This window comes from Erpetoichthys calabaricus, chromosome 11, assembly GCF_900747795.2.
Source record: "Erpetoichthys calabaricus chromosome 11, fErpCal1.3, whole genome shotgun sequence".
Classification (NCBI taxonomy): domain Eukaryota; kingdom Metazoa; phylum Chordata; class Cladistia; order Polypteriformes; family Polypteridae; genus Erpetoichthys; species Erpetoichthys calabaricus.
Genome location: NC_041404.2, coordinates 8,052,631 through 8,067,062, shown reverse-complemented (window position 1 = coordinate 8,067,062; position 14,432 = coordinate 8,052,631). Strand labels below are relative to the sequence as shown.

Genomic DNA, 14,432 nt, shown 5'->3' with positions numbered 1-14,432 from the left:
AACTGCATTAAGCAAGTTTGAAAATGAAGGATGGATGAAATTTCAAAATGCATGTATGGTATAAAAATCCTTTGAATAACTAAGTCACAAAGTGATTGAACAAAATATGAGAGATCAAGAAAAATAGTGGGTTATCTGGTTGTTCTAAATAAAATAAAAGCTGCTTGACAGATCTAGTTAAACATACTGTTGTGCATCTCCATGTATTAGAAGAGAAGTTTTTAATGCTAGGAAAAAATAAGTGCAGTTGAAGTTTTTATAAGTTGTTTTTGCTTATCATAGACATTTCTACATAAAAATTACTGTGTTACTCATACAATGAAGACAGATTATAGATCAATGCTATTAGTCCTGTGGTTTAAAAAAAATTAATTTCTTTGTAATCAGAATGATTTGGTGCGCAGGCATCATTTTGATCCAGGGCTCTATTTTCCGAGCATAGTACTAATTAATGCATATTCTCTGACTGATGCAGCACAGTTTGTGGTATCCTTTTGTAACAAGTGGTCAATTAAAAGAAAGTTAAGCAGGAAGTGCTTTTTAAGCTTTAATGTTTGATTGAATCCTTCACATCACAAGTCAACATTACAGTGACCGCAAGGAACTAGAGAGGTCAGTCAAACATATGTGCAGAAATTCAAATCGGATTATGGTAAGAACTGGAATTAAAAATGACCCAGGTGGCCATCTGCTCATTACAGCTAAGATAGTGTACAACAGTCCTAAACATGCACATGTTTAACTTAAAGATACAAATAACTAAAACCTATATTTTTCTTCTCCACTTTCTTCTAGCTGCCACATAGAAGAGTGACATTCTCCACAGCCAATCAGTCTCAAGACCTGCAGGACCCTTCGCAACACAGCTACTATGACAGTGGACTGGAAGAATCAGAAACTCCCAGCAGTAAGTCTTCTTTAGGCCCACGGATTGGACCATTGGCCCTTCCAGAGGATCACTATGAACGCACCACCCCAGATGGTAGCATTGGTGAAATGGAACATCCAGAAAATGGTGAGCCCATTACTATGGTCAAAATGCATCTTGGCCTACACATAACATAAATAAAAGACCATCATCAAGAACCCAGAGAAGGAAATTCGACCAGACATTTTTAGAAAGAGTAGGCAGAAGCTTATTAGATGGGCCCTAAACACAGCACTACATGAATAAAACATAAGCTTTCTTAACAATGAAAGAATGCTTGGACAGGCACAAGATAATGTACTGTCCATATTAATTAAAGTTAAGAATTCAAATGAGTATCAACAATATATATAGAAATCAGACTGCATAATCTAAATATATTAGTTAACTACATATATTGATGTAGATTTCCATAATATTCCTAGGGTTATTTTAATATTCTTTTTTGTCTTTTCGAATTAAAAAAAAAAAAACTGAAAAGGCTAAATATATATTATAAACATTCACCTAGGAAAGGCATGCATACCCTTAACAATCTGGGTCATTTGTAAGGTAAATTCTGAAACCAAGCCATCATATTTTTTTTTTGCAGATTTCACATATGCCATCTGTAAAGACAATTACCGCTCTCACAGCCCCCCGGCTCAATACTATTGTTGTTCTTTTGATTTCTTTGGCCCTGACACAAAGCCAAAGTTGTAGGAAGAGGGTCATGGGGATGCGTAGGATTTAACTTGATTGCCTGTAGCTATTTCCTAAGGAAGCATCAGTATGGGTGTGGAGTTCAGAGAAGCTGCATGTTAAATTGAATCTAATAGGGAAGGTCTGTTTCAATGGATGCTGTCCAGGAAACATTAGCCAGACGCTCTGTTAAACATGGCAGGCACAGTATTTCTAGCTGATGAGACTATTTCAAGTAACATGTGCATCCTTCTTTATTTATCCATTGCAGAGCTTTCTGTGTGCTCATTGTGTACATTTGGCTTAGCACAGAAATATAAACTACTCTCTACGAGCGAAATCAGGCATATGGAATATGATGCAGCAAAATATGGAATATTTCATTATTCCTGAAACATCAGCTTTGGACATTGCTTTTCTTTTTTATGTGATATAGAAAAAGATACAGATTCTGATTTTTGATTTATTTTGGCAATTTAATGTATGTTAATCTTTCTTTTTTGTGCAGCCCCTGTTATAAGCCAAGCAGAATACAAATAATTACAAAAACAATATAATGAAATTAGCATGCAACAAACAGACAAGACATAATATTTAAACATTCTTCTTCTTCTTTTGGCTGCTCCCGTTAGGGGCTGCCACAGCGGATCATCTTCTTCCATATCTTTCTGTCCTCTGCACCTTCTTCTGTTACACCCATCACCTGCATGTCCTCTCTCACTACATCCATAAACCTCCTCTTAGGCCTTCCTCTTTTCCTCTTCCCTGGCAGCTCCATCTTAACATCCTTTTCCCAGTATACTCAGCAGCTCTCCTCTACACATGACCAATCCAACACAATCTCACCTCTCTGACTTTGTCTCCCAACCGTCCAACTTGAGCTGATCCTCTAATGTCCTCATTTCTAATCCTGTCCATCCTCGTCACACCCAATGCAAATCTTAGCATCTTTAACTCTGCCACCTCCAGCTCTGTCTCCTGCTTTCTTGTCAGTGCCACCGTCTCCAACCCATATAACATAGCTGGTCTCACTACCGCCCTATAGACCTTCGATTTCACTCTTGCTGATACCCGTCTGTCACAAATTACTCCTGTCACTCTTCTCCACCCACTCCACCCTACCTGCACTCTCTTTTTCACCTCTCTTTCACACATCCCTACATAATATTTAAACATTGATTTATACAATTAATACAAATCAATATACAGTGTAGCTTGTAAATCGTTAATACCATTAAAAGTTTATTAATGAACCAAAAAGATTTTTGGTTATAGATTCCAACTTACCTAGCATAGCCTGTCTCTGCCAAACAGCAATATGTTTGTAATCATAATTAACATTCATTTATAATTTGCAGTCCTTGAGAGATGTAGCTAAGAGATGGTTTCTGACTGTCATTTCAACCTCAGTTGTGTTTTAATGATTTTTCTCTTTAGTGACAGATGTTTCTGCTGTTTGATTGCAAAAAGTGACAAAGCTTTCTGTAACAGATTGAATTATTAGGTAAACACTGAAACACCATAAAATAATATGGCTATGTTTTGACATTGAATTTACAGACAATATTCCTTGAATTGTAGAACACCTCTGAAAGCACAGTAATGTCCACTCCATGAATAACAATAATATATTAATTATAGTGTTTTTTAACTATAATGTTTAATTCAGTAATTACAACATACACCAACTGTTATACAAGAGAAAGAAAAGAAAGCCGTGGAGGTTTAGAGGTTTGCTGTTATCATTTCAATTTTTATTGTGAAGGTTTAGAGGTTTAATCTTCAAAATAAAAGCATACTGTGAGTTTGCTATTCCGTACAGTTGATCAGAGACCTTATAATCAGAGACCTTATATAAGCTTATTTCTAGTTCTATCAAAATTAAGACCTCATTACTGACTTGAGATTCTGATGAAACAAAATAGCCTTTGTGAAAATGTTTTTTAACCCCTAAAATTGGATCAGGCTTCTTAGATAATGGACAGTAATTCAGTTAGTCTAGCATGTAATCCTCCCTTCTGGAAGATCTCAGAACTTCCGCCAAGCTCTCTGTTATCATTTTAATTTTCTAATTTCCTCTCTATAATGGAATACAATAGGTTTGGTTCTCAGTTAAGGTCTTAGCAAGGTCACATTTTAGCAGCTTCATTCATAATTACCAGTCTATTTTATAATGGCCTCAGGCCATATTTATATGCTATATTTTTTTGAAGAATTTATATATGTTTTAATAAGACCCCTTTACTTTATTTCCTAAATGTGTTTCCTATTGCAAATTGGAGAATATAAAATATAAGGATTCTTCAAAGTTAGCATTGTTTTGCCATTTGCTGTATCAAGCAATATGGTACTCCAAGAAAATTAACACTAATTAAAAAACAAGAAGGCAACAAAATTCATATAGTGCTAAATCAATCTAGTAGGACGTTTGAGTCTGGCCTCGCCTATGGCACTGTTTAATGTAATTTTCAAATCCAAAGAGACTCTGGGGATAAATTAAATAGCTCTTCTAGGCGAATTATAAAAATAAATGAAATTAAAATAGACAATTCTTTGCAAATAGTTTGAACATCTTATAAGATTTGCCCTATTTTGTGCATAACGTGTCTTTAGCTTGTTTTGTTTTAGCTCTCTAATACTGAATCGAAAGTCTAAATGTGACATACTCGCTTTGAGTAGGTTAGAGAAGTGCTACATAAATGTAATTAAATTAATTCATATTATTATATATTATAATTATGAAGAAACAGCAAGATCCCAAAACTCTGATTAGCTTTTATACATATTCATGTAATTGTGAGGTTCTGTTATTTCCTTCCATCACATTAAAGTGAACTATAGAGATCTGTTAGGTGAATATTAAGATTAATAGCATTTCTTTATATGTGTCATAAAGTATACATTTTTAATAGATAATACTGCTAGTATGTAACTGGTTTTACAATCTAACTTACTTGTATTTGGACTGTTTGACATTACCACATGTAGTTGACCAACTGAGAACAAGTCCATTACAGTTCTCCCTTTTTATCTTTATTTTTACTAAAAGCAAATTTTCTAACAGCCTGTAGGTTACTTCATTGACTGCTCCACTCTGTAATGGAATTTCATTTTTGGCGTGTTTAGTTCCAATTTATTTTATTTTTATTTTTTTCATTTTAGTTTTGTTTATGTTTTTCTCATAGTTTATTTAATCATTATGACAATGACTTCATCTCTGTCCCATTTTGAAAGTGAGGTGATGCATACAGAGACTGGACATCCAGTTGCGGTCAGTGAACAAGCCAATTTGGATTTTATTACGCCAGTCTTGACTCCTTTCATGAATCCAGACAAACTGCTGCACACTTGCGATATTATAGAACATCCTCTTGTTGTGGAAAAAACTTTCTTCAATCTTCAAAGAAGGCAATCATGGAGCCCAGATGAGAATGTTGAACATTGTGTGAGCAATCAATTAAACAATTCATCTGTTTTTATACTTTTTCTAATTACATTCACCTCATCTAATACATTACATCATCTGACTCTTAATATACAGAACTTTATTACCTCCTCCAATCAACTAACGTCACCAATAATTTCTGACTCATGGCGATTCTCCCATTATTTTGAACACTGCTTCATTAACAGGGGTGTTCTGCAGATTGTCCTACTGATCTTAGCACCGCTTCATAGGAGGGATGTATGGGCTTTCCCATCATCTTATTCCTGCTTTTTGGAGATGTGATGGTTACTCATTTACCTCATTCTAACCTTGGAAAATGACATTGGTAGTTTCTCAAAAACGAGGCAGAGTCCTCTTGCATGTTCAGCTTTCAGTTACATTTAGTTAACCCTTGAGTTACACTCAATCCTTTTCCTTGTGTTTAATAATGCATTCTGTTATGGCTTCACACACAAACGCGCACACACACACACACACACATATATATATATATATATATATATATGACATGCCAGTGATGCTGTCTCTTGCTTCTGGTGACATCTGAGGCATTATGGAATTGGCAAAAAACTAAGTATAATCTTTGATTTGCTATGATCTACCTTGAATTAAGGCCCTTTCAAAGGTGACCTAATCAGGCATTGTTTCACCTGAACCTCGCTACGTAAAAGTTCACTTAACAAGCTTTTGTGTGATTGATGAGTTTCTATACCTCACTGCACAAGCTGTATAGCTTGTAAGAAAAGTAAAACAAATTAACAACTTTTGTGAAAGTAAACTAGCTACAACTATAGACTTGTTATTCTACAAAATGTTGCTTTTTTAAATTAGTATAAAATGAGATGAACAGAAGCAGAGATTAATGACCACATTAGATGGAGAAGTTTGTTTATAAAATCGCTAACATTAGTAGCATACAAATTTTATTATTATTATTTATTATTATTGACATTACAATTTTCTATCACAGACTACTATGACTATAAATTACCATATAGTTAGAATCTCTTACCCATATTTTTAAATATTTGCACACTTGCATACTTACCTGAAGTTAACATTCATAGAACCTGCAGAATATGTTCTGAACCCATCCAAAATGGGAAATGAATAACATCAAGGGAGAAAATAGAAGGCATTTGTCCACTTTCATTACAATCCTACAATGCTAACTACCCCCAATTAACAGGCAATCAGCTCTACCTGGCCACCAATCCACAAGCAAAGAACCTTTGATGTACGAACCTCTGAATTGGCCTGCAACTGACCTTAATTGAGCAGCAGTACTTGCAAAAGCAAACTAAACCTCTACCAGTAACAACTGAAAGCAAATTCAAATACTCCTAACCCAACTTACTCTGTCTTGCTAGTGCATGCCATACCTTCTTTCAAACGTGACTTTGCTCTCTTCTGCATCTCCTTAAATGGTTGGCTAGCACTACAATGCCAACTACCAACAATTAGCAGGCAATTAGATCTTATATAAAAAATACTGGTGTGACCTGTTAATCCCCAGGGCACATTTGATACAGCAGCTCTTGTATTTTTCAAAGTAGATGTGCAGACATCAGGATGCGACATAATTGAAAGACAGTAGTAGTAGTGGGCTATTTTATTGTTTCCCCTCCCTTTTATTGTTTCCATTGTAACTCTAAACCATTGACTATTAGCAAGGTGGTAGTTACTTATAGTCATTTATGGAGTCACATCATGAAAAATTGTAGGTGTGAAAGGAAAATATAAGATACTAGCTGTGGTCTTAAAAACTATTGAAATCGTCAGAAAAAAAGTTGAAATGTAGAGATGTCAGGTAATTGAAAGGAACTACTCTGGGAGTCTCTTGTTTTGCTGACGTGCTTGCATCTCTTGTGCATTAGCAGCTAAGCGACTTTGTCTTTCTTCGAAGGTTTCGTTTTGCCAACATGCTAGCTTCACTTGTGTATTAGCGGCTAAGTGAGTTTCTGTTTCTTCGGAGATGGAGCCCTTAGCCCGACTCCACCTCTCATTTCCGGGCTGGATAGACAGACACACATACTTCCCACGCGTAGATGTTTATATAACATGTGTTTTAAAATTAGTTATCACTGCTGCACGCTGCTGCAAAGTTGTAGAGAGCTGTGCCAAACCCAGAAGTACTGGCTGCAAGGCAGAATCCAGCCTGGGATGAGATGCTTGACCACTAACGTATGTTTGCTTCAGAAGTTTAGGAAACACAACCAAAAACCAGCTACACACTTTGCAAGCTAGGGAGAGTAAACAGTCGCTTTCAATATTTTTTCTTTGAATTATTCATAGTTTTTGTCTGCATCAACCAGAGCAGCTTTTAAAATGCAAAAGTCATTTGTATGTATAATCATTGTTGAGTGTACATCTTGGTTGTCAGTTATTTAATTAATTTTGGAAAGTGCAGGGTGCAGTGAACTCATTGAAACAAAGGCCTTTAAATTTTATTGGATTATTGCAAAAAAAATTTTCTTTTGAATGTGGAAAGAAAAGTTGTCGTCATTTCTTTCACAGATAAATTAAAATAATGGTATTCTGGAACAAGATCATCAATCTTAAAAGCTTATGAAGCAATGATTACTAAATGGCAGTAAGAAATGACAATTCAGAAATACTTGTACAGTCATGGACCAATTTATGGCTCCCTTTGGGAACGTCTGTTTGGCTGTATGTCAAGTTGGCTGTATGTTGGTCACAAAGTGTACAGGTCATTGCAATCAGAGGTGTGTTGATTACCATTATTTATACTTTAACTGCAGAGTAGCACAAACTAATCTTCAAATTTTGTCAGCCGCATGCCTTGTCTGCATAAGAGCTGAATGTGTAAGAATTAGCTACAGTATATGGACAAAACAAGTCATAAAGGGTCCTCCAAGGGTCAGAAACCTATGAAAACCTGTGAAATAATAATAACAATAATAAAAGGTTTATTACTACTTACAAGTCATTTCTGTCTTCTCGATCGATGAAAAAATTGTGAACCATCTGCACAGATTGGAAGCAAAAAAGATGTGCCAGCTATGTGAGGGCAACTTCAAAAAAATTCTGTGTGGCATGATCAGTCAGTGCCCCAAAGATTGGAGCTCTGTGAGTGCAATGATATTTTTTTTTCTTATTGCTCGTTGTGGCCAAATGTGGGTTGTAGCACCAGTACAGGAAGGAAGACAGCTGGGAGACTGCTATATCTACACCTCCATTACTGATTTTCTCACAGCTTCTATGCAAAGTGTTTGAATCTATGGCTGGCAGCACTGCAGCAAGTACTAGATAAACAAAAGGCATATGGACTTAGCGGTTTGTAGTGGCTGGTTTTGACAATTTCTAGAACATTATTACCCTATTGTTTAAAATTGGCGCATGACTGTATTGCTCAAGAAAATAATTAAGAGAATCACAATTTACAAATGCTGAGAATGACTGAATATTACAGTACAATGAAATTATATTGACATCCCTACAATCATTATCATTGTTCTTTTTGAAGACAGGTTCAATGGCTCTACAATTAAGATATTCCAGCAATGAGCATGCTAATACGATTTGATTTCCACAATAAAGTAACAGGGAAATAATGTACACGCACCTTAAAACTTCCAGACTAGCTTATTAAACAGAATCTACAGTTCAGCTTATTACAAAGCATAGAACCACAGCTGGATGGTTTATTCAACAAAAAATTAACAAACCATTTATAAAGAAAAATTGCATCTCATCATGCCCAGATATCATGCAAGGGATAATTGTCCTTCCGGAAAATACTCTCAGCTTCTTTTCTTGCCTAGGATGACAAAAATACAAAGATGACCATAAGTGGACACAGTGTAACTGGAAAATAAGGTTAAGTATTTCTCCTTTTACTATCATTGAAACTCCAACCATTGATCTAGTGGTCCATCACCTACACAATTTAATTAAAAATTAACAAATAAACTGAGTTTTTGTGGCCCCCTCCCTCCCCATATACATACCTGTTAAAATTTATTGTGTTTAATATTATGGTTTTACATACTTGGACCATATTACATTCTGAAATAAAGTTCTAACTATACTATGAACAAGCAGGGTATGCTTTTCAGTTCTTTCCTATTGTAAATCAATACAATTCCTCTCCTTAAAGGCCAAGCAGAAATCTTACTCTATTTCAACTACTTTATGCTGTCAGTCTTTTTAATGAGTTTATTCTTCTGCACCATGAAGCCTGCCAGACTCCATCTCAAACCACTTGTCTACTACTACTATAGTGCACAGAAGAAACCATCATAACCCAACCGTTTATTCTGAACATTAGACAACTCTGCCTTGAGAGTAACAGCAGCTCACAAAAGGAAAAAAATGAGTCCTAAAGAAACAAAAAATTCTTATTTGACATTTTGCTTTTCATTTTTAAATGTAGTTTGCATTTCCTGCTTTTAATGGTAACTGTCCCTTATCCTGTTATAGTCAACTCAGAAGAATTAATGTATTTTAATATTATAATTGGCCCTGTAATATCATAATTTCTTTGACACTGCGCTTATCTAGAATGGCATTTCCTGAAAATTTCAATTCAGTGCTTTGTGATCAGAGTAATAAATGATATATGAAAAAGTAGTTGTAAATAAAATATATTAGTATAGCATGAAAAATATACACAAGTCAATCCTGGTATATTGTTTTGTTTTAAATAATATGCTATACAGTCATCTTTTTGCAAGAAACGTTTAAGACTTTCGTCATTCTAAACAGCAGGGGTGCATTTATGGTTTTAAAAACACTGCAGCCTTGCAATCACATCATTATGGAAATGTCAAGGCAGAATTTCACTTCTGCCCTGGTTCTTCCAAAGCCTTGATGTGAATGTTAAGTGCTTGGGAATATTTGTGCAAGACACTTATTTAAAGAAAAATTGTTTTTAGAGGGATCATGAGAGATGAGTAATGTTGATCTATATATCTGTTAGCATGTACAGCTAAATTATAAATAAGACATTTCAAAATTGAATGGATTTTTATTTAAAAATACCAGTTTACAGAATAAGGATGAGGGTAACATTTAATGCCTTTCTAATTCAAGTGCCATACACTAAGGGCATAAGAAAGCTATGAGTCACCAAACAGAGTTTAACAACGACAGAAGAAAAATCTCAATGAAATAATCTTGTTGTCATGGCTGTAGTGCCACATGAACTTGTAACCTAGATAGTAAGTACAACTCCTTTAACAGTTTTCGAGACTTGAGAGGTCAATGAGCAAATTTAACTTTATTACTGTTATCTTGTAATCATTTTCCAAAATCTGCTAAGTGTATTTGTCTTCTAAAGGCAGACAGCGTTGTAAACACCCTGGCAAGGAAGACAGAAGTTTTGAGGTAAGGTTATTATACTCGCTGATCATAGTGCCAGACAGCAGTGTGTTGCATGTTGATTCGTACATGCAAGTAAGAATTTCATTGTACTCTGTACACATGATAATAATTCACCTTAATTAAAGGATAAATGTCTTGTGTCTGTCTATGTGTCTGTCTAGTTGCCATATCTCTCTTTCTCTGTCATTCCAACAGATGATGCTTGCTTCACAAACAATTGTAGTAATAAAATGTGTTGCATCTGTCATTCTGATAGTAGCACATCACAAACATTAGCACTGTTTTTGCAAATCCCATACCAAATGGAATAAAACTGAGACATATACTGTACATTGCATGGTGCACTGCAGATTTTAACCCTGAGGTCTAGGTTGATAAGTCCTTTGATTCCTTTGAAACATGATTCCTTTGCTACAGGATATTGTTTCTGTATTTGCCACTGCATAGCAGTACATGCTGTATAATGGGGATTTAGAGTACTATGCATGGCAAGTGTGAGTCTACTTTTAATGTTGTATTTTCCCTTCCTTCAAATTTGAATTAATAACCTCTAGACTTGTCAAGCTATTCCACTCAAACTTTACACAGATGTATTGTACTAAATAAAAGCTGCTATGCGATACTCAAGACTTTTTGGTCATTTGGCACAGGTGATATTTGAATCTTTCATTACAGATTTTGATGTCTGGATAGTGTAGTGAAAAAAAGGTTATAAAAATGCTGTTAATGATATGTCCAGTCTTACAAAGGCATCACAAATGTGCGTGCCAGTCTAATACATTAAGCATTTAAAGCTTAGGTCACGCTCCTCCTAATCTGTTGAGTTTGTTCTTATGCAAACACAATTACTATCACTCGCTAGAAAAAGAATATGTGCCATGAGATAGTGCTGTAGCTGTCTGATAGAAATAATTTAAGCAAAAATACTGAGCACTCAGTTAATGGTGACCTTACAGCAAATTCTTGCTTGCAGTATTGTTACTGGACATCCATGATAGAACAGTATATTGTATTATAAATCCTTTATATTGGGGTGCTGTTTAAAGTTTGAAAATAGTTATTCAGATCTTTTCATTTTTTTTCATGTGTCTTTTAAACCTTGTAATCTGTATTGTACTCGATAAACTAACACACATAAAACTTGCTGATTGTACAGTCATACTTTGCAGAGGCATCTGCTAAATCCAAAGAATTATCCAGAGCAGGGGATACAGATCTGAATTAGTTGAGGTGTTATTTTGGAAAAATACTGCATGTTTCCTGAATATATTGTGGTCTGATTACCACTCAATTTTATGAGCTGTGCTCATTACTGGTAGCAGAGAAGTTGACTTAATGGAAATAATTTTTTCTGTGTTGACATTCATTTTAGTTCACACTCATGTAGAATGCATTTACACGTACGGACCTTGCCCTACATTAACACATACCTTCAGGCATGTCGTAAGACACAAAGTTAATAAGACACACCAAGATGTAGTAAGCCAGCACGTAGAACTTGTACACATACCCATTAAGACTCACATAAAAATAATTACTATTTATTCACTTATGATTTATTTATTAATAGAACAGCATAATTATTTAACTGTTTTGCTCTCATTCTGTGTTTATGTGTATGTTGCAGCGTGGTCCTAGGGAATGTTATTTTGTGCTACTGTATGCTGCCATACTGTTTATGGATGGAATGACAATAAAACCACTTGACTTGATAAAGGAATACAGTACTGTAGATTTTTAATGTCCCTACTTTTGCCTCACTGGCAACATTTGAGTTTGGCTCACTGGCACCCTCTAGGGACCACAACTGGCATATGAAATTTCCAATTGATATGGAGGTACTGGACTGACTTACTTACCTGGCCAGTTAACACGTCATGTAAAGGAAGAAATTATAATTTATCTTTTATAATGTTGATTTTCCCATGTTTAATGTTGAAAGCAAGCATATAGTTTCTTTAAAAAAAAAAAGTGTGTAATACACATATTGCCTAATTCACAAAAAGATAGTGCTTAATATGTTTAAAGTTTTACTGTTGCTGAATTTTTTTTCTATGTATATTTTTCTAATATACTTCAACATCTTTATGACCCTCTCTATGCTTCTCACTTTGTAAAATGTGCAAAAAAAAAGTAGGCGTTTGTTCTAGCAGAGCATTGTACAGTACCAGTGGAATGCTTTTTTATTTGTGAAAATCCTGCCAATTGCAGATACAGTAATCAAGCTATGCTAGTGTTTTCAGTCTTCTTCCTATTTGGCAACGGCTTCTGTTTCCGTGCTTGGTTGACATTATCCCAGTGCATGCTAAACGAGAACCAATAAATGTGATGAAGAAATTTATGACACCTTAAGAAATTATATATGAATTCATAGCACACACTATTTGTGAAACATCTCATTTTTTTAAAGAATTATTTCTTCTTGTGACTTGTTCAGTACTCACTCTCTCTTTGCTAAAATACAGTACAAAAAATGAGGAGAAAGAAAAGTTATAGATGGCTCAACAGCTGCAAGGCAGTGACAGTCAGTTTTTTTTTTTTTTAAACTAGTTCTGTCGCATATTGCATTTTGTCTTTATCTTTCTAACTTACAACGTGTTCCCCCTCCACCCTCGATCATCACATTAACCTGGAGGGTGGTGGCAGCGCTTGGTTCGTATTAGAGTGAATAGCAATGATGGTTTCTGGCACTGGATCAGAGGCTGATATTCTTGTAGCTGTCAGGGTGGCAGAGCCACAGTAGTGAACTTTTCAAATGCAACTTGACAAAGATTTTGAATTGTGAGGCAGCCTGGAGTTTATGGTTTCTGCTACCAATGATTTGGGCAGGAAATTGCATTGTACAAAAACATTGCTTTTTCTGCAGCGCAGAAGGTATTGCAGAAATTTGTCACCACCATTACATCCAGTTGTTTATTTATGACATGTCAACGCATAGCTCTGAAGCAAACAGATGTAAATCATTTATATAGAGTAGAAGCAAGTTAAGTTGCATTTCAGATATTTTAGATAAAAGGCTCGATTAGTTCCATTGCTGCATTCCAGATCACTGATCACATTTGTATTGAGCAATCATTTGAGTGGCTGCCAGCCTAGGTGGACACATTCTTATGTTTCCACCAATTGGCACAGGTTAGTTAATCAATTCTTGATTGCAAACAATGATAGACTTATGTAAAGGACTGTTCTTTCTCAAGCAAGTGGAAAAGTCAGCTGTGCACTCTGTGTGCCTTTGTGTATTTGTCTTATATACTGCCAAGTCACTCCAGTAAAAGACAGCTCAAGATTTGATTACAATTAAATCAATGTTTCATTTATGTAGATGTAGGAGCTATTAAATGAACTTCTAACCCCCTCCCAGCACTTTAAAAGCTACATTATGCATATTAAGCATTCATAATACATTTCTTTTGCATTTATGTAACTGTTTTGTTTTCCTACTAAAAACGGATGCGGATTGCAAATTAGAAGCTGAAGGCAACTGATCATTCTAAATATCTAAAACAATGCTGCAGACTTCGCTTTTGTTATATCCATTTTATAGACTGTACTAGCTGTGTAAGCCCGTGCTGTAAAAAGCCTGGGGTCCTAGAAACTATTGAAATCGTCAGAAAAAAACTGAAATGTAGAGATGTCAGGTAATTGAAAGGAACAACTCTGGGCATCTCTCTCCTAGGAGGATTTGTTTTGCAGACATGCTCGCATCGCTTGTGTATTAGTGGCAGGAGGAAAAGTAAAAGGAATACCATTTTGCCAATGTTAGTGGCTAAGCGACTTTGTCTTTCTTATGAGGTTTCGTTTTGCCGACATGCTCGCTTCGTTTGTGTATTCATAGCAGGAGGAAAAGTAAAAGGAATACCAATTTGCCGATATTAGCAGCTAAGCGACTTTGTCTTTCTTATGAAGTTTCATTTTGCTGGCCTTGCTTGTGTTATTAGCGGCTAAGCGAGTTTTCTGTTTCCTCGGAGGTGGAGCTCTTAACCCGTCTCCACCTCTCACTTCCAGGCCGGACAGACACACACACTTCTA

At 35.5% G+C, this 14,432-nt stretch overlaps 1 protein-coding gene across 2 annotated transcripts in view; it reads left to right on the top strand.

Annotated features, from left to right (window-relative positions):
* The window catches only part of pcdh1b (protocadherin 1b), a 391,663-nt gene that overhangs the window by 238,266 nt on the left and 138,965 nt on the right, over window positions 1-14,432 (top strand). For both annotated transcript variants that reach the window (XM_028812656.2, XM_028812657.2), the window contains exon 4: window positions 796-1,015. In XM_028812656.2, coding sequence (XP_028668489.1) covers window positions 796-1,015 — 220 coding nt within the window. The remainder of the gene's footprint in view (window positions 1-795; window positions 1,016-14,432) is intronic.